The sequence below is a fragment of the Aulonocara stuartgranti genome (assembly GCF_965226115.1).
Source record: "Aulonocara stuartgranti genome assembly, chromosome: 7".
Taxonomy (NCBI): Eukaryota; Metazoa; Chordata; class Actinopteri; order Cichliformes; family Cichlidae; genus Aulonocara; species Aulonocara stuartgranti.
In genome coordinates this window covers 625,433-645,521 of record NC_138945.1, presented here as the reverse complement: position 1 = coordinate 645,521, position 20,089 = coordinate 625,433, and the positions used below count along the sequence as shown (strand labels likewise).

Genomic DNA, 20,089 nt, shown 5'->3' with positions numbered 1-20,089 from the left:
GTGACCCAGAAAGAGTAATGAGAGTAATATTAAAACTTAGTAGCGGCCGCCATTGTTGGCAGCTGAAATTTGGCTGGGCCGCGCTATGAATTCTGGGATATGGTGGGCCACGAAGGACACACCCGACCCATCCGTCAAATTCGGGGAAATGAAGGACGCATTTGAAGGAGTTGACGAATTGGGACAGCCTTCGCCGCCTGGCTGTGACGTAATCGGCCTTCAAATGCGGCCTCCGGAGGATGCAGCGACGTTTGGGACACAGCTATCGTTCCTAAAAGCTGTGACGTCACAGCAGCTCATCAATGCGTACAGATCATTTTTACACTACACTGATGGTTTATGATGTGATTTTATGCATTTATGTCTGATGGTGTGTTTCTTGTTTGGCACGTTTACACTTATGTGTCCTTTTTAAATCATAAACTATAAATATAAAACATTTAAACTTTTCTATCTGTAAGTCTCGTTTATGCAGCCACAGATGCATAAACAGTGGCAGTCCTAGAGCCTCGGGGGTCCTGGGTACATACTCAAAAGGGGCCCCTCCACTGGGAGTTCATAACAATGAAGTTACAAATAATAAAATTGATAAATAAAATAGATTTAAGAGATTTTTTGTTGTTGACTGAGCTGAAATGATAAACAAAAGGCAGACATCGTGTAGCAGGGATCTTAAAGCTCCGCCCACAGTGGAGGCGATCTGCTTGTCACACATCGTTTTGAAGCCAACAGCTGGTCTAACCCTCTAACATATTTACAACCAGGTCATGGTAGTCACATGACCCTTTGACCTTTTTTATGTGAGCACGCTCAGAGCCTGAAGCAGCAGCTGGAACCGGGACGAGGATCAGGACTGGGACCAGTTACATCCAGCTACTGCAGCTGTGTCAGAATAAATAAAGTTTGGAGCTCTTTCCACACAGACTCCAAACATGTGAAAAGGCTGAAAATTATTAACTCATAAAAACTTTTTTTCACAGAAAATAAAACTTTCAACTCTAAAATCTTCATTCTGTCATTTTAAAGATGGCCAAGTTTCCTCAAAAAGGAATATCTTTATTTTTGAACTGGTTTTAGAGGAAAACATCCATCCATGCATCCTCTTCCGCATCAGCAAGAGGCAGGGTACACCCTGGACAGGTCGCCAGGCTAACACATAGAAACAGAAAACCATTCGCACCTATGGGCAATTTAGAGTTACCAGTTAACCTGCCCCCACTTAACTGCATCTGTTTGGACTGTGGGAGAGAACCCACGCAACCACGGGGAGAACATGCAAACTCCACACAGAAAGACCCCGGCCATGGTGAACTCAGGACCTTCTTCTGTGAAACACCAAAAAGACACAAGATCAAAACTCAGCTTTTCAGATTCAGGACATTTGGAGCAGAATCATCACTCTCATCAGCAGCATCATCATCACTATCATCGTCATCATCATCATCAACACTATCATCATCATCATCATCATCACTATCATCATCACTCTCATCAGCAGCAGCATCATCATCACTATCATCGTCATCATCATCATCAACACTATCATCATCATCATCACTATCATCAACATCATCATCACTCTCATCAGCAGCAGCATCATCATCACTATCATCATCACTATCATCGTCATCATCATCATCAACACTATCATCATCACTCTCATCATCACTATCATCATCACTATCATCATCACTATCATCATCATCATCATCATCACTATCATCATCACTCTCATCATCACTATCATCATCATCATCATCACTATCATCATCACTCTCATCATCACTATCATCATCATCATCATCACTATCATCATCACTCTCATCAACATCATCATCATCACTATCATCATCATCATCATCATCATCACTATCATCATCATCATCATCATCATCACTATCATCATCACTCTCATCATCACTATCATCATCATCATCATCACTATCATCATCACTCTCATCATCACTATCATCATCATCATCATCACTATCATCATCACTCTCATCATCACTATCATCATCATCATCATCACTATCATCATCACTCTCATCAACATCATCATCATCATCACTATCATCATCATCATCATCATCATCACTATCATCATCACTCTCATCATCACCATCATCATCATCATCATCATCACTATCATCATCACTCTCAGCAACATCATCATCATCACCACCATCATCATCATCATCATCATCATCATCACTCTCATCATCATCATCATCATCATCATCACTATCATCATCATCACTCTCATCAACATCATCATCACTCTCATCAGCAGCAGCAGCATCATCATCACCATCATCATCATCATCATCACCACCATCATCATCATCATCATCATCATCATCATCATCATCATCATCATCTCCCTTCTTCCTGTTAAAAGGGGGTTTTTCTTTCCCACTGTCACCAAAGTGCTAGCTTAATCATTAGCATTATTGCTGATGATGTTTCATATGGAGTTTAAGAAAGTCATTTTGAGACATCCACATTTTCCAATATTATTCAAACATTTCATTCTCAGCACTTGAAGAAAAGTCTTTATTTTATTATTTATTATTTATTTAATTCTTCTAAAATGAAACTGTGGAGCTGCAAACAGGTTTTCTCCCTCGGGCCGTCTCAGGGCGTTTGTACGGTGTCTCCCTCCAGGTGAGCATCCCCTGCAGGCCAAGCCTTCCCTCAGCAGTCGCTCTACCTGGGGCATGGTGGGAGCTCGCAGACCACCTCCCACCTCTGAAGCTGCAGCTGTCTGCATCTCTGCTGGAAGCGACGCCTCCTGCAGGTGAGCAAGGAAGAGCGCTGTCAACACCTCAGTGGGAGGAGCGTCCTTTAAGCTGAAGCTGAGCTCAGGATGAAGGAGAGACTTTACAGAGTGTTGGAGCTATCTGTTCTTTATTTTTTATTATTTTGAAATTAGTTAAAGTTTGTTGTTAGTTTACTTATATTTTGGGGTTTATTTACAAGTTTATTTGTAGGTTAATATTTGTTTCAATGTTTTATTTGTTTGATTTTACCTTGTTAAATCAGTCAATAAGTGTCATGGTCCTGGGCCATGTTGGCCCAGTATTCTTAGTTTCATGTATTTTTGTATTTTGCTCCTTATTTAGGCCATGTTTCCTGGGCTGCCCTGTTACGTTGTTCCCTAAGTGTTTTCCCCTTGTGACTCTTACCCCTTGTGTGCCCCTCTGTGTATTTGTGAGCCCTCGTCTCTCCTTGTGTTTTATTCCATGTTTTCCCCAGCCCGTTATATCTGTGTTTTCCCCGTGCTCTCTCCTCCTGTCTGAACCTCTGTACTTCCTGTTTTACTTTGCCCGTCTCCCGTCAGTGTTGCGTTCACTTCTGCCGTGTCTTGTTATGATTATCAGTGTCAGCTGTGTTCCCCGTGTGCTCCCACTTCCCTCGCTAACCTTCTGTGTATTTATGTCTGCATCTCCCTCAGTTCTGTGTCGCGTTCTCCCTCATCCATGGCCGTGTGTTTTTCCGTGTAACATGTTATACTTTCCAGTTTAGTTTGTATGGTTTTTCCGTCCAGCAATAAAGCTGTGAAGTTTGAGTTAATTCCTGCCTCCGTGAGTTTGCGATTGGGTCCTCATCCAGCCTGCACACAGCCGCAACCATGACAATAAGAGCTGTAGGGCCATTTTGTTTCTATAAATAGAGAGACTGGTATAGGACCAGCATGCACTGGGGTGAGCCTGTGGTTTTTTACCAGAGCAGGAGAAGCAGCAGGAAGTAACAAAAAATGGATCTTGTTATTGCCAAACTGGATGAATAAACCATAAAAACGCAACTTTAAAGTTTGGACAGTGGACTTCTTTCGCCTGCGTACGAAATAGTATCTCAGTGCAGCAGTGGCTTGTGGACTTTTAATTGTGGGATGTTTGGTTTGTCAAACAAAAGGAATTGCCACTACACAGAGCTTTCTTCATGATGATGCATAACAAAAATAAAATTACTTGAATTGATTAATATGATGATTATTTTAATGAGGTAGTCAGTTGATGAGTGAAACTTTATTAGAAAATCATTAAACGGCCTCCTTGTGTCACATTTTATACCACAGCATATGAAACATATCTAACAGTATGATCAGCAGAAATGCAAAGAGATAGAAAATTCTTAAAAGGCCCTGCAGGTGGCGCTGTGTGTGGTTGGCTTGTGTCCATCCTGTGAAAGCTGAGGTCTTTCCGGAGGTGGGCAGCTGTGTGTTAAAGGAGTTTGGTCACTGACCTTGACGACCTGCAGTCCCGCTGCTGTCCAGCAGGGGGCGAGTCCTCTGAAGATTGACTGGATAATGAGTCTCCTGCTCAGCTTGACCTCTGACCTCAGTGATGAGATTCTGGTCTCAGTCACTGGTTTCAAGTCTGATTCAGGCAAGATGGGAACGAGAAAGTCAGAGGAATGTTTGGGTAGCACCTTTAAATAATTTTCTCACCTTAAAAACACAAATCAGTTCATTCAGGAACCAACAGCACACTGCAGCCTGATGTATAGAGATGAACTTTAAAGGACAGTTGGAAAAATTACAGTTCTGAAGATCCACAGAAATAAGGCGATAAACTTGCCAGCGTTAGCGTACTACAGACCTTAAAAACCAAACAACACTCAAATAGGCGACAAAAGACCAAGAAAACAACGTAAAAACACAAGAAAATCACTTCCTGTTACTTTAAAGAAGGAAGAGTTATCAAAGACTGTACAAGATGCACACATATGTGAAAGGATCTGAAGGAGACTTCAGAATTCTTAACACGTGACAACATGTGACTAGGATGGCGTGTTACAACAGAAGAAGGAACCTCTGTCTGTGCGGCCGGCTGAACAGGAAGGAGACGAGGTTAAACAACGAGTGACAGAGACCTGCAAGGCCGTCGCTCCAGACGAGATGCATGTTTCTACATTGATGTGAGCCGCTGAGCTGGACGGAGAGAATGCAACAATAATCGACAAAGATTAATCTCAGGATGGAGTTTATATCAGCACTGCAAGCTTTCAGTAGCTTTAAAAAACGGTGGTAAGATCATTATAATGAGTCTGAGTTTCTGACACATTCCTAAAGTGATGACTTCAGTCTCTAAGTGAGTTTATTGTTCTATTATTCTGTCTTTAACACTTTATTGAAAGGAGCCGCTGCAAGAAGAAGACGAAACATTTACAACTTTACAATAATTAACACTTGATTGCATCGCAGAAAATCCAGCATGAGGTGAAGAAATGTGTGCGTGAGTTCTGCGTGTTCAAATTAACGGTAAATTAACTTTATGATAATAACATTTTGTTGAGGACCGTGAGACAAATGCACGAGTCACAGTTTAAGTTCATTAAGACCTTTATTAGTGATGATATTTAAAGGTGTAGAGTCATCTCCAGATTCTAAACAAAACTACAATCAATTTATAGAATCTGAGATTTAATTCAACACATAAAGTGCAATAACTCTGACTAACATCTTTATTTTTATGACTCGTTTGGGTTCCTATCTGCTGTTTAGTGAATGATCTCTGTCATCTGCACTGATTTCCACACACCCACAGTCAGGCAGTGTGGGTCAGGCCTCAGCTGATTATTAAAGAATCTGAAGGGTTGGTGTGTACAGTGCTACAGCACAGCCAGGATGTACTCAGGGTCTAATCTGCTGCCCACAGTCACAGTTTTGTGGTAACTGCAGCATTAATCTATCAAACTCTCCTGAGATATAATGACTGCTTTCCTTTCACACACTAATGTCGTGGTTGAGCAGCTTTATTTGGGTTGTTCTGACAGCTGAGTCTTTGTCCCGTTTCATCCTTCGCTTTCACTGCACTGTGAGGACCTGTGCAGCAGTTTAATGAGAGCCGAACGATGAGCGCTCATTTAAACGTTTGCACAGGTTTGTGTTTCCCGCCTTTTACCGATCACAGATTTTACAAAAGTTATAATTGAATGTTTTTCAGATGGACTTCCGGGCGAGCGGAGCGCCACACCAGCGAAAAATACAAAACAACCGGAAGCAGCACCAGTGTGATTGACAGGTGGGCTCACCCACTCACACTCAGCTACGCACCCTTAGTGGGCGGGGCCCCGCTACGTTATTTGTGCTATTCGCTAAAGCACGTACGCTGAGACGTGACGTTTGACGCTGTGGCTGGCAGCCGCGCATGCGTGCGTATCTGTCAGTCAAAGGACTTTTAAATGGCTTCGCAGGCCGGGAGCCCCGGTGCTCGGTAATAACGGCGTTATTCAGGACATCAGCCCCGTGAATAGCGTGTCCGCGCGCCGCGGGAGGCCCCCTGTGCCCGGCGGGGTCGACACTGTCCGGTCAGTGCGGTGAAAATGAGCGACGAGGACGAAACCGCGCAGAGAGCGCGCCGCGGGTTCGAGGAGCTCTGCAGGGCGCTGAACATGGACGAGGAGGCGAGCGGGGAGGCGTGGGGGAGCTACGAGAACATCAGCAGGAACTTCACCCTGGAGGTAAGCACGCTCACCTGGACAGGTGGCTCTGTGACGTGTTTCTGACGGGTCTCGGCGTCCAGGGGCAGGGGCGTGTCCCCAGGGGGCGGGCGGATGCCTCTTTAACTGTAGCGCTGTCGTTCTTCTACAGCAACAAATATCTGAATACTTTTACTCGAGTACTTCGGTGCCCTGCAGGGTGTTTCCTCCTCCATCAGGTGAAGGTGGTGTTTATGTTGCTCCGCCCAGCAGTCCGAGGTATTAAACACAGTAATAATAAAGAACTGTGCTACACTAATATCAGCATAACGAGTACTTTAAGTACTGTGAGTACTTGGATCTGAGCAGTATGGCGGTTTATTTTACTTCATGATTGCTCTAAGTACACTGAGTGTGACCATTAAATACCCAGGAACGCCTGAGGGGCGGGGTTTGTCGTCACAGGCTGAGGGGCGGGGTACACCTGAAGTTATTTATAGGTGTTTTTAGTCACAGGAGGCTGTGTGGAGTCAAACCTTATTTTGTATTCTTACATTAGATCTGCTTAGGATGGGTTCAAACTCAGGTTCAGGTTCCTGAGTTGTTTTAGAAAAGCTCAGGTCCAGATCATGGAGGTCAGCCTCGGCACAGAGCGACGTCACAGCCTGAGCTCTCTGCTCAGGGAGCAAGTGTTCACTACCGAAGGAAACGAGAGGGAAGGAGATGAGAGTGCTGTCCGTCCCTCGATGCGCCCTTCGTCCTTTTAAATAAAAATTATATTTATTCATTAACGTCTGCAAAGCTTCCTGTCATCTTGTTTCCTGTCGCAGGGCAGCGAGCTGCACTGGTTGGCGTGCGCCCTCTACGTGGCCTGCAGGTCGTCTGTGCCCACGGTAGGAAAAGGCACGGCCGAGGGGAACTACGTCTCTCTGACCCGAATCCTGCGCTGCTCCGAGATGAGGTCGGTGTGCCCCTCTCCACCTTCACACCCACAGAAACACAATCACTGATGACATAACGACACACGGCCAGGCAGGTAACCCAGGTGAAGAGAATCAGGGCGGGGCCAGCAGGCACAGTAACAGAGGCAGACCTTCAAAATAAAACAGGAAATAGACAAAAGACTATGAACGCGAGGGAACGCGAGAACCACTCAGACACACAAACAGCTGGAAACGAGCAGGAAAACTAAATATATCAGCTACAAAATATTTAAAATGATGAATAAATAAAAATAGAATAAAATGGGATGTGCGCTCTGTGAAGGGTTTAGAGGCGACCACAAGGTTTTTATTACGTCATCTTCGTGGCTCGGCTCGCTCCTCATGTCCCCGCCCTCTGCTCCTCCTCAGCCTCATCGAGTTCTTCAGTAAGATGAAGAAGTGGCAGGACATGGCTGACCTGCCGCCGGACTTCCGTCAGAGCACCGACAAGCTGGAGAGGAACTTCATCGTGTCCGCCGTCATCTTCAAGAAGTACGTCCCCATCTTCAAATCCATCTTCAGGGCGCCGTCAGAGGAGCCGCCGCGAGTGCACCGCAGCCGCAAGCAGAGGTGGGACCGTAACCTCTGACCTCACCTTCATGCTAACCGCTCAGTATTCAGTTCTTTGGTGTTTGTTGGTGTGGTCGCCAGGCGGGGGCGGGTCTGCAGTGCTGCCTGGTAACCTATGTGCGCTCTTTGTTTTGCAGACGCCACCCGTGCACCGTGACCGAGGTCTTCAACTTCTGCTGGGTGCTGTTTGTCCACGCCAAAGGTAAGCACTTCCTGTTTAATGATGTCAGAGAAGTCCGTCACAGCGCCCTGGTGCAAACCACAGCTCGTCACAGACAGGTGGAGGTTTTTCCTCCCCACTGTCGCTCACGTGTGTGGTGTTTCTCTGCGTTATTGTTGGGAGCTGCAGAAATGGGATAATAAATAATCAGAACTGTGAAGCTTCAATCTCGTCCCAGCAGCCACTCAGCTGGAATGCCAGGTCTCGGCGTGCGGCTCACTTCCTGCTCTCGGCTCTGGTTCTGCTCATGCACGCTGATGAGTCCGGTTTGCACCTCGATGATGTTTCTGCTTCTTCTTTCAGGGAACTTCCCCATGATCAGCGACGACCTGGTGAACTCGTACCACCTGCTGCTGTGCGCCCTCGACCTCGTCTTCACCAACGCCCTGCTGTGCAACGCCAGGAAGGACCTGCTGAACCCCGAGTTCAAAGGTGGCGTCCTGAGGCTGACGTACACATCGTTCCTGCCTTTGTTAACGTGCTGTTCGCGCTCGGTTTAGTTTGGTTGCTGTAGTAACGTCTCCAGTTCTTTGAATAAATCATGTCGGCTGCAGAGGAAGCCTGCTTATCGCTCACCTGCAGCATTGGGTCACACCTCAAATAAATCAAAGGTGGAGCCGGCAGCAGGCTCTGTCAGTGCTGCCCTTACTTCCTGTCGGGTTTCCTGTGCGCCCCCGTGAGGCCCCGAAACACCACGTGATCCCGTCAGACACAACCCTGGAGCCGAGCGAGGTCAGACTCGGGGAGCTCGCCTGCTTCATTGAACACTCCGCCCACGAGCAGCGTTTCGGCATGAAACTAACATTTAAAGAAAGGTGCACGTTTAGAGGCGGGAGGGCGCGGTTCAGCCCGCTCAGGTGACACGAGACGCTCCTGAAGGTTTGGGTTAAATACCTGCCTGTTAAACAGGAAGAAGGTCGTGCTGGCTGAACCAACAGACCAGCGATCAGGATTTCATTATCCTGGGATTGAATCAGCTGCAGTAGAACCAGGATTAGAGCTGAACAATATCATCAGCGCGACTGAGGAGGTGGAGCCTCCTGGGGCCGCTGTGGGGTTAACACACGAGGAATGAAAGTTTAAATGATGTTATCGTTAAAAATAACACAATTTGTGTGTTGTCATGTCTCCATGGTAACGCTGTCTCTCCGTCCCACAGGGCTTCCTGAGGACTTCGGCACCAAGGACTTCCGGCCGGCCTCGGGCCCGTTCTGCTTCATGGAGCAGCTGTGCCAGTTGCACGACGGCCTGGTGCTGGAGGCCAAAGGGGTCAAAGAGCACTTCTGGAAACCCTTCATCAAGAAGCTCTTCCACAAGAGGGTGAGCCACCTCCTCCCACACCTTCACTCAGGTGAACACACCTGAGCGGGTGCCGGGCCTCGAGAGCCTCGGCGAGGTTTCCTCTGTTGGTTTGGAGCCACTCCACGGGGTAAAAGCAGAATGACGGGCGTGTGTTTCACACGCGGCGTTAGTGAGGGTGTTGGAAAAGTGCATGTTAGTGATCTGGGTTAAAGCAGAGGGGTCAAACATAAGGCCCGGGGGCCAGAATCAGCCCAGCAAAGACTATGGTCCGGCCCACAGCACAGTCGGAGCAGCTTGGGACTGAGAACTGAGACTGAGTGTGAGCCCCGGTGTTGAACACGTCAGGGATGCAGAGTGCAGTAAAGCGAGCGCGTCTTTAACATGTTGGCTGTTTGTCTGCTCTGCAGAGCTCTGCTGATAAATAATAATCACATCAAACATCAGAAATCATTTAAAGTTTTATACGATTAAATGTAAATGAATAATAATATTGGTTGGTTTGGTCACATAGAGCAGCTTCGTACCTGCACAGGTAGGAACCGTGTTGGCGCTACACTCAGCTTCCTCTCGTGTCCGTTGGCAGATTCTCCGAGGAAAGGAGGACAGTCTGACCGGCTTCCTGGACCCCATGAACTTTGGAGACAGTCTGTAAGTTTGAAGGCCGTTCTGTGTTGGTTAATTGGAGCTGTTTACCTGTAGCAGGGGGTAAACTAAAGACCCACGTGTTTCTGACTCCGCCCCCTGGTGACGGGTCATGGTAACAGCACGTAGACGCCGCTGACCGCCCTCTGCTCTGATTCGCCCTCAGTTTGGCGCTCAGCCGCCTGTACGAGGAGCACGTTTTGGCCACAGGCAGCCTGGACGAGAGGATCTTCACCGGCGAGGGAGCGAGCGAGGACATTGGCACCCCGGGGCCCTGCCTGTGCGAGGGGGCGGAGCACCAGAACAGCGCCACCTTCAGGCTCCACACCAGCCTCGCTGTAAGACCTGACCTTGCCTCTTTTACGCTCTCTGATTGGTTTGCTTCCCACCTCGCTAACATGCCACCTCCCCCCCAGGCCTCGGCTCTGAAAGTCTCCACCCCACTGACGGGCAGGAAGTACGTGCAGGAGGGCAGCCTGGCGTCTCCGCTCTCCTCCGCCATGAAGAGCGTGGGGCGTCTCCACACGCTGCTGTCGGGCACCAAGCAGGGGCCGAGCGCCAAGCTGGCCGAGACGCTCAGGTACGTGTCAGCGTGTCTGACGTCGTCTTTAACTCTGACCCTTTCAACACGCCTGCTCTCGTTTCGCCCAGGAGCTGCGCCAGAGACCCGAGCAACGCCATCAGCCGGCGCCTGAACGACATGTTCGACGTCTTCTCCCAGCACTACGAGGACGGCGCCACAGACGGGGGCAGGGCCATGGGCAAAGGTATGCACGTAGCCTCGCATCACTGCACACGAGCGACCTGCTGTGACCGAGTAACGTTTGTCCTCGCAGACATGGCGGTGAAGTACTTCCACCTGGCAGAGGCGCTCTACTACAGGATCCTGGAGTCAGTCATCGAGAGAGAGAAGATGATTCTGGGCGACGCCGACCTGTCTGTGAGGGAAAACACTTATTTCCATTTTCAGAGCAACTTTGCATGAGTCACAGATCAGAATAATCCTTCTTTATGTCAGCCTCCATCACTGCTTCATCTGCTTCCTGTTTGAATGTTTTTCTCAGATTATCTCACATGCAGCCGTGTACTGATAAAGTCATCTTATAAAGTGTGTGTGTGTGTGTGTGTGTGTGTGTGTGTGTGTGTGTGTGTGTGTGTGTGTTGCAGTGTATTCTGGAGCAGGATATCTTCCACCGCTCTCTGCTCGCCTGCTGCTTGGAGATCGTCATCTTCTCCTACAGACCTCCTGGAGATTTCCCCAACGTGCTCGGCATCTTCCAGCTGCCTGCCTATCACTTCTACAAGGTATCAATACGCCCTCATCAAAAAGTAGGTCCTAACAAGGTTTGTTTTTCAGAAAACGCCAGATGATTGGATGGATGATGGATGATGTTTGGATGGATGATGGATGAACAGTTGGATGAAGAAAGCTTGTCGTCTGTCTCTGCAGGTGATTGAGGTGCTGGTGCGGGCGGAGCAGGGTCTGTTTCGGGAGGTGGTGAAGCACCTGAACCAGGTGGAGGAGCAGGTCCTGGAGAATCTGGCCTGGACTGGCGATTCCCCGCTGTGGGAGAGCCTCCGTGGGGCCAAAGACCACGCCCCCAGCTGCCAGGAGGTCCGTCCATGTTTGATGATATACGTGTCGGTGTTTCCTTCTTTGTGCTTTTTTTGTTCGTGTGTCCTGAGGTCAAATGTAACTGCAGACCTTCATGTTTGGTGGTTTCTGACTCTGGGTGAATAACACCTGCAGGAGGCCTCGCTGTGATCAGCTGATTCCGGTCCTGTTGATCCGTAAAAACGTCCCGCCTGCTGCGTGAAAGTCTTGTCCTCGCTTCTCCTCTTCTTGTTTGGCTGAACAAAGTTTCAGGTGTGTTTCATCAGCAGGTGTGTGTGTTTCAGGTGATGCCTCCTCAGTACCTGGAGCAGCAGGATGAGAGCAGCTCCGGCAGCGTTCCCGTCACTCCGGTCAGCCACGGCGCCGAGCTCAGCAGCAGCAGCACGCTCAAAGGTCACACACCTGATACCTGTCACACCTGCACACTGTGTGTGTGTGTGTGTGACTTCTGATGCGGCTAAAGGACTCTTGGAGCTCATTGGCCCTCCTCTTCCTCCTACAGGTGTGTCCCCCTCCCCAACCACCCTGTTGGACCGTTACAGCTCACCGCCGGCCAGCACGGCTCGCCGCCGTCTCTTTGTTGACCCCGTGGACAGCGAGCCCGGCCTCGCCTCCAGTGGCTCCGCCAGCACTGCTGTCGCCAAGCCCACCCAGGCGAGCCTCGTCACGGCCATCCCGGCGGGACAGACTGTGGTCACTATGGCAACTGCCACCGTGACCGCCAACAACGGGCAGACAGTGACCATCCCTGTGCAGGGTGAGAGTCAGAAAACACGAGCCCGAAGGTGAAGTGAGAAACGGCACCCTCTGACCTTTGACCTCTCTGCAGGGATAGCCAATGAGAGTGGAGGGATTACCTTCATCCCGGTGCAGGTGAGCGTGACAGGACAGGCTGGTGCCGCTCTGCAGCCGCTGCCCCCGCAGGCGCTCGCCGGCACCATCGCCGTGCAACCAGCCACTGTCAAGCCGGCCCCTAAACTGGCCGGCGGCGCGCTGAGGAAGGGCTCGCTGTCACTGTTCTTCAGGAAGGTACGTGCTCGTGCACATGCTCAGTGCGGCTCTGCTTCCGCTGTGTAGGTGTGATTCATTTACCTGCAGCGTTTCCTCCCAGGTGTACCACCTCGCCAGCGTCCGCCTCCGAGACCTGTGCGTCCGACTGGACATCATGCCGGAGCTCCGGAGGAAGATCTGGACCTGCTTCGAGTACTCGCTGGTCCACTGCACGGACATGATGATGGACCGACACCTGGACCAGCTCCTCATGTGTGCCGTCTACGTCATGGCCAAGGTCAGTCAGGTTCTTCATCGTCGTGACAACGAGCTCAGAGATGTTCTGAGACTCACAAAGAAGAAGAGCAGGTTCAGTTCAGAAAGGCCAGAGGTATCCCACCTTCACCTGCAGGAGCTTTGAAGGGTTAACTCTCTGCCTCCAGCTTTACTGTCACTCAACTCTTGACTCTCTGGTAACAGGAAGCTGAGCACGCTTGTTTTCAGCTTTTCTGCTCGTCTTTGACTTGGTGCTGCAGGAGGAACGTCTCTGTGAGCTCTGTGCTCCAGTAACATGTGACCTGTTTGCTTCTGTCAGGTGACCAAAGAGGACAGATCCTTCCAGAACATCATGAAGTGTTACCGCTCTCAGCCTCAGGCCAGCAGCAATGTAAGGAACTCTTCCTCCCTCCAGCTTGCTGTGTGAGGAAAAACGAGGGGTGACGAGCTGCTGCTGATGTTCTCCAATGTTCTGTGTTCGTGTTTCAGGTCTACAGGAGCGTGCTGATCTCAGGGAGGAGGCGTCACTCCAGCACCAACAAACCGAACCCGCTCACAGACGGCAGCCAGGACGCAGGTACAGACACATGACCTCATCCTGAGGTTGACCTCCCTGAGCATGCTCAGTCGGTTCAAACGTGTGGAAACATCAACTCCGTTAGCAGTGTGTGTTAGCGTGTGTGTTATTCTGTGTGTTAGCTGTGAGTGTTAGCGTGTGTGTTATTATGTGTGTTAGCTGTGAGTGTTAGCGATGTGTGTTAGCGTGTGTGTTAGCTGTGAGTGTTAGCGTGTGTGTTATTATGTGTGTTAGCTGTGAGTGTTAGCTGTGAGTGTTAGCGGTGTGTGTTATTCTGTGTGTTAGCTGTGAGTGTTAGCGATGTGTGTTAGCGTGTGTGTTAGCTGTGAGTGTTAGCGTGTGTGTTATTATGTGTGTTAGCTGTGAGTGTTAGCGGTGTGTGTTAGCGTGTGTTTTAGCAGTGTGTGTTTGCTGTGAGTGTTAGTGGTGTGTATTAGCGTGTGTGTTATTATGTGTGTTAGCTGTGAGTGTTAGCGATGTGTGTTAGCGTGTGTGTTAGCTGTGAGTGTTAGCGTGTGTGTTATTATGTGTGTTAGCTGTGAGTGTTAGCGGTGTGTGTTAGCGTGTGTGTTATTATGTGTGTTAGCTGTGAGTGTTAGCGGTGTGTGTTAGCGTGTGTTTTAGCAGTGTGTGTTAGCTGTGAGTGTTGTTTTTTGGCGATGCTAACCTCAGGGTTAGCTTACAGACTCCACACCTGCGTCTCTCCGTGTGTTTATGCTGCTGCAAGCCACCTTGCAGCCCACGTCTGACCCGGATCGTCCCTTCCTGCTGTTTATGACGTTCATCAGTGTCTTGCGTCAATGACATGCTCCTGCTGTCAGCAGTTTCATCACTCAATCTGACGTGCTTCCTGTTTCCTGCTCAGGGGGAGATTTCAGACTCTGGTCATGTCCAAATTCATGGGCTGCATCCTCCTGTGGACCCGGCCTTCGCGGTCTACGTGGGCCGGGTCCTCAGAAGGTCGGGTAGGCCGGAAGTAAACGGCTGGGGAAATTGGACGGTCTCGCCTTCTGATTAGCGTCGCCGCTGTCTCGGTGGAGTTTAATAAACTCAGCCGTCTGCTCCTTGCTATCTAAAATATAACAGGACACTGGCGTAAATTCTCGACCGTCTCACACTTCTGTTTGATCAGTTTTCTGTTTGACGTTTAGTCAGCTGTGTGAAAACCAAGGAGGAGGGGGATTAATAAAGTTTTATTTTATCTAATCTAATAACTTTAATCTCAGCCAAACCGATTTACTCACGAACAAACAAAACACTGAAAAAAGCCCAACAATAACATTTGTAGGTTGTCTAAGTGACTTATATATCACGTTTAACCCAAGCAGCGAAACTCCGCGGTGATCTGAAAATGATGTGCCGGGAGTTGTGCCGTTCTCGGCGGCTTCAGTGACCCTCGAGCTCCCGGCTAGCTGTCGAGCTGGTGGGTAACAGACATCTCCGAAAACGTCGAAGCACTTTTGCAAATATGCGATATCTTGATAAACCGAGCAGATATTTGATGTTTGCACAGCTACTTTCTTGCCTGAAAATATGTTAAAAGTTTATTTTGTGACCCAGAAAGATTAGTATGAGTAATTTTAAAACTTAGTAGCGGCCGCCATTGCTGGAAACTGGAGTTTGGCTGGGCCGCGCTATGAATTCTGGGATATGGTGGGCCACGAAGGACACACCGACCCATCTTTCAAATTCGGGGAAAAGGAGGACGCATTTGTCGGCTGCATTCGGAGGAGTCTACGAATTTGGACAGCCTTCCGCGCGTCGCTGTGACGTAATCGGTCTACAAATGCGGCCTCAGGAGGATGCAGCCCATGAATTTGGACACGACCTCTGTGTTCTTGTAGCAGAAGCACAGCGTCGGCCATCTTTGTGTTCAGGTGCCGTCATTGTGCTCTTACTCTGTTCTTCCTTCCAGCAGGTGGCGACGTCAGCCCGGTCCCTATTCGCTCCAGCAGCACCTTACCCACCCCCCAGCCCGGCAGCGCCCCCTCCACGCCCACAAACACCTCCAACAAGACCTCGTGCACGTCCACCGCCAATGCCGGGGAGGAGGAGCAGGAGCGAGGGGACCTCATCCACTTCTACAACAACGTGTATATCAAGCAGATGACGCCCTTTGCTCTGAAATACTCGCCAAACTCGCTGTCTGCAGGGGTACGTGGACTGAGCTGGGAGCCATTTAGCTGATCAATAACATTATTGATTATTAATGCAGCAGCTTAGTGTCTGTGAAGCTGATGATGAGACTTCTGGACCAAACATTTAAACTTGACTCATTTTAAATCCAAGATGTTTAAATATCAATAAATGTCATTAAAAAGGCTCCAGCAGCACAAACACAGCCCAGGCGGAGGCTGACGGAGGCTGACGGAGGCTGACGGTTGGGCGTGACAGCATCGTTCTCCTGACCTCTTTGTTTTTCTCATGCTCAGGTCGAGACCCCCCCTCTGTGTCCGTACCCTTCCGTGAGGACCGGCTCTCCCCGCCGGATGCTTCTGTCCAGCAAACACTCCATCTACATCTCGCCTCACAAGGCAGGCTCCGCCCCCTCACTGATGACCCCCAGGGAAAAGATTCACTACTACATCTGCAGCAGCCCCCCCAACGTAAGCCCCCACACGAGTCACTGCTCACGTTCACAGCAGCTATTTTATCCGTAACGACGTGTTGACGCCACGCTGTTTCTTCTCGTACGGAAACCAAACTGTTGCTTTCCTCGTGTGTCTGAAACGTTCTCATGATTTTAAAACCTTCAGTGGTCGATTTACACTCGGCTTCTCCCGCCGGCGCCGGCGCACGGCAGCGGCGGTTAGAAAAACGAGCGAGAGTCTGTCGTACCTCTGCGGTGTACCTGGGCTTCGTGATGCAGGCAGAGGTTAGAGGTCCGTTTATAACTTCACATGATGTTCAAACAGTTTATTATACAGGATACAGTTTGGCTTTTCAAAATAAAGTGTTCCTCTGATGTTTTCTGGAGAAACTGAGCGTAAAACCAGCTTCCTGTCCCAACAACGGTCGTCTCGAGATGCTTCACCCTCTAACTTTATTTAAACAGGTCCATGTGAACGCGGACACAGGTTAGCTGTAGCTCATCAATATTCAAGTGTTATTATTTAACATCTTTAAACAGGAAGTCAGATTATGGAGGGATTCCTGAAAGTACGATAAAATGGTCCCCCCTGCAGGACGCCGTCATCACCCTGAAACAGTTTAATAAACGAGCTCCGAGATCAAAGAGTCAGGAGTCTGAGCATGTGCAGCTCAGCCCGACAGAGCTTTGAACACTAATCTGTGACCTCTGACCCTTCAGCGTCTCCAGGAGATCAACAGCATGATCCGCACCGGAGAGACTCCGACCAGGAAGCGTGGCATGGCTCTGGAGGAGGGAGCCTCGCCCAAACGCGTCTGTCCCGACTCCAACGCTCTAATGCGCCGCCTGCAGGACGTCGCCAACGACCGCAGCTCCTCCCAGTGACGCACGCAGACACAGACGGAGTGTTTTACTGTGAAGGAGCAGCTTCCTGTGTTTTAGTCGTATTTTCCTTTCTGTTTTTAACATCAATGTTTTAAATCTGTCGGTTTGGTCTTAAACTTCGTGGCGTGCGTGTTTCGTCTCCTTCGCTGTCCCATGTCTGTAAATACGTGTACAGAAGAGCAAAGAGAAGCTATTTAATGGAGCTCACAGCTGTAAGTTAAGTGCCTTTATTTTGTACTGTTTACATCCTGCAGGCGTTTCCTTGGTTACAGGCTCCTGATGTAAAAACAATAAACTGTGTGAACTGAGCCGGCTCCCTCTGTCTATGTGAGCTGCAATAAAACTAAGTGTGGAAAAGAAACCAGCAGCTGAGAGTAGGACGATGGGTGGAGACGCTGTTAGTGACATCAGAGAGGGGGCGTGGCTACAAAATGTTCAACATAACTCTGTGTTAGCTCGATCAACAGGAGTCCAGTCGGGGGTCTGAGCGTGCTCGTCAGACATTTTAAACCATCGCTGCAATCATCACGTGGAAGTTACCAGAATCTGAGAGATGAAACGCCTCTGCTCCAGTTCTCACTCAAACGGGGGACGCCGCTGACGTCTTCTGGCTTCACTTTATACCTGTTCACGTCGTCTCCGACTGAGGACCCCAGTTTACCTCCCAGAGTGAAAGAGTTCTGTGCTTAGGTTAGTCTCACCTGGCTTCAATCCCAGACCAATGGGCAAGCAGAGACTCAACGGACCAGTTGTGACCTCCTCAGCATCTGGACCATTCAAATCCTGACTTTGTCTTCAACCTGCTTGGTCTGTAGAAGGCGAGCTGCCTGTTCCAGCAGTATGACATCATCTATGCTGGTGACAAAAAGTTGTGTACTGACAGACGACGGCGCTAAAAATGTTTTTAAAAACGTAAACTTTAATCGCTTATTTGTCAAATCCAGCTTCACAGCCAGAGTTACATCTGAGAGCAGCGCTCCACGATGGAAACACAACTGAAACTCTAAACACACACACAGGGATCACCAAAATAAAACAGGAAATAACAACACGAAGACAAGAGAAAAAGAGAACTAATAAATGCGGGATCGTCAATAAGATTTTAATAAGAAAATAATTCTTGGGGGGAAAAAGTTTCAAGATAAAATATAACGAGTATAATGATTAAAGAAAGTTAAAGTGTTCACGTGATCAGAAACAGCCACTCTGACACAGCGTCACTGAACACCTCTCACCAGCAGGGGGCAGCGGACCAAAGGGTCGAACTACATCTCTGCTCCAAAGTTCGAGTTACTGTAGACCAGGAGTCGGCAACCTTTCTGATGATGAGTGCATCTAAAGTTTCCTCAGACGTCAGTGTGCTGTATGACTGCATTAGCAATAAATCTAATAACGCTCTATATGAACAGTTACACACTGTATAGAACAACTTTATAGGATTATATTTGTTCACAGATGTTGGCAGCTGTCAGCGAATAGTTTTCAGCTATTTTGAAACAAAGAAAAAGACTTTTTATCCATAACAGCAAATGGACTGAACAACAGAAAATACAAATGCTATTTATGGTCTCCTCACGACAATGATAAGAAAAATAAACTGGGCCAATTTGGCATGTTTGTTAATACAGAGACACACATGTTAATGTGATCTCTGGTCTCCCAGTCAGACACACAGGTCTCCCAGTGTCCAGCATTCAGAGGCTACCTGAGGACTCATGTGAGAGAAAACCTGCTCACACAGACATGTAGAGCCAAATACTGTCAATAAGGCCTCTGCAACGTTCTGAAGACAGTTAAACCTGTCAGGTAGTGACGTCCAGCAGGTGAACATGCAGCTCCATGAACACGCACAGCTGTGGATTCCAGCTGCTTCGATGTCGCATTAACTGGTATTAACTCAGCCAGTTAATGCGAGACAAACCAGCTGCTCATTAAAGCTTCCGAGACTTCCGAGTCTTCGGATGTATCCGTGTATCTCCGTGGTGCTGATGCTGCGCTGAGCGGACAGCTGCTGAAGCTGCTGTCTGAAGCTTTTGAAGTGTCTGAATGTGGAAATTTCAACATCGCTTGATAAAACTGCCAGCTAGCAAGTTATTTTTAGCCAACTACAAGTTGAACCTGGTAGTTGGGTCGTTAGTTAAGATACCGTCATTAAGGAGCGGCACAACTAATGTGTCTATGCGAGCTGATTTGCGATGTGCACCGCTGGCCCGGCCATTTATTTGTTAATGCACCTTCTCAGATTAACTCACTGCGTGTTGTGCCCAGGGCTGGACTGGGACAAAAAAATCGGCCTTTTGACAAGAGACCGGCCCCCCAGGTATTAAAGCCATGAAGCCTTTGAATGAAAACAAACGCTGTTGTGACAGTGATGTGCAGTCTTGTTGGTATATGTATGATTTCTATACATTTTATGTCAGATAAAAACGTTTGTTGTAAGCTTCAGATAATTATTTAATAAAAGCGAGACATTTGAAATGAGAATAAGAAAGAAAAGTATTTCTTTGTGCCCCCCATTCCCTGTTAATGCCCTACCTGCCCCCCTGGCAACACTTTGCTAGACCCGCCCCTGCACAGTTACCAGCTGTCAGCTACATAGAAAAGGATCCTGGTGTTATTTGTCTCTCAGAAACAGTTCATAACTTCAACTCATTCATGTCACCTAAAAGGTAAACCTGTTTCTCCATCACCTGTTCAGCTCTGATGGTTCAGTAAGGACATCTCCTGGTTTCATCTTCATGTTTCCCTCTCACCACATAACCAAACCATATCATGACCAGCAGCTTTACAGCTGTGGCTCCAGCAAACATCAGCTGATACTAGAAATTAATATTAAATAAATTCTAACAACAGCTGATCAAGCTTAAACATGCTGCTGTTGTTTAGCGCGACATCTGCTGGTTTCCTCTTTCTGGCGCAAAGTGAGCGATAAATAAACAAGAGAGCCGATCAGCTGATCATTGATCAGTTTCATGATTGAAGTAGAAACAGGAGAGGGAGGGGAGAATGAGAG

At 48.5% G+C, this 20,089-nt stretch overlaps 1 protein-coding gene across 6 annotated transcripts; it reads left to right on the top strand.

Moving 5' to 3' along the window:
* The first annotated feature begins 4,845 nt into the window (after positions 1-4,845).
* On the top strand, positions 4,846-17,384 carry rbl2 (retinoblastoma-like 2 (p130)). Of its 6 annotated transcripts, none has more exons than XM_082538640.1 (24): positions 4,846-5,032; positions 5,146-5,266; positions 5,952-6,468; positions 7,257-7,387; positions 7,779-7,979; positions 8,117-8,181; positions 8,503-8,631; positions 9,359-9,519; positions 10,085-10,149; positions 10,310-10,481; positions 10,560-10,723; positions 10,795-10,910; positions 10,980-11,083; positions 11,311-11,472; positions 11,594-11,758; positions 12,043-12,151; positions 12,261-12,515; positions 12,588-12,787; positions 12,870-13,046; positions 13,344-13,415; positions 13,514-13,601; positions 15,517-15,755; positions 16,034-16,207; positions 16,912-17,384. In XM_082538640.1, the coding sequence occupies exons 3-24, from the start codon at positions 6,331-6,333 to the stop codon at positions 17,074-17,076; spliced, it is 3,252 nt and encodes a 1,083-aa protein (XP_082394766.1). In that variant the 5' UTR covers positions 4,846-5,032; positions 5,146-5,266; positions 5,952-6,330; the 3' UTR covers positions 17,077-17,384. The 6 variants fall into 6 exon arrangements, with proteins under 6 accessions (XP_082394766.1, XP_082394767.1, XP_082394769.1 ...); XM_082538641.1 differs by having other exon boundaries at positions 5,143-5,224; XM_082538643.1 differs by having other exon boundaries at positions 5,143-5,266; positions 15,520-15,755.
* Positions 17,385-20,089: the final 2,705 nt, after the last annotated feature.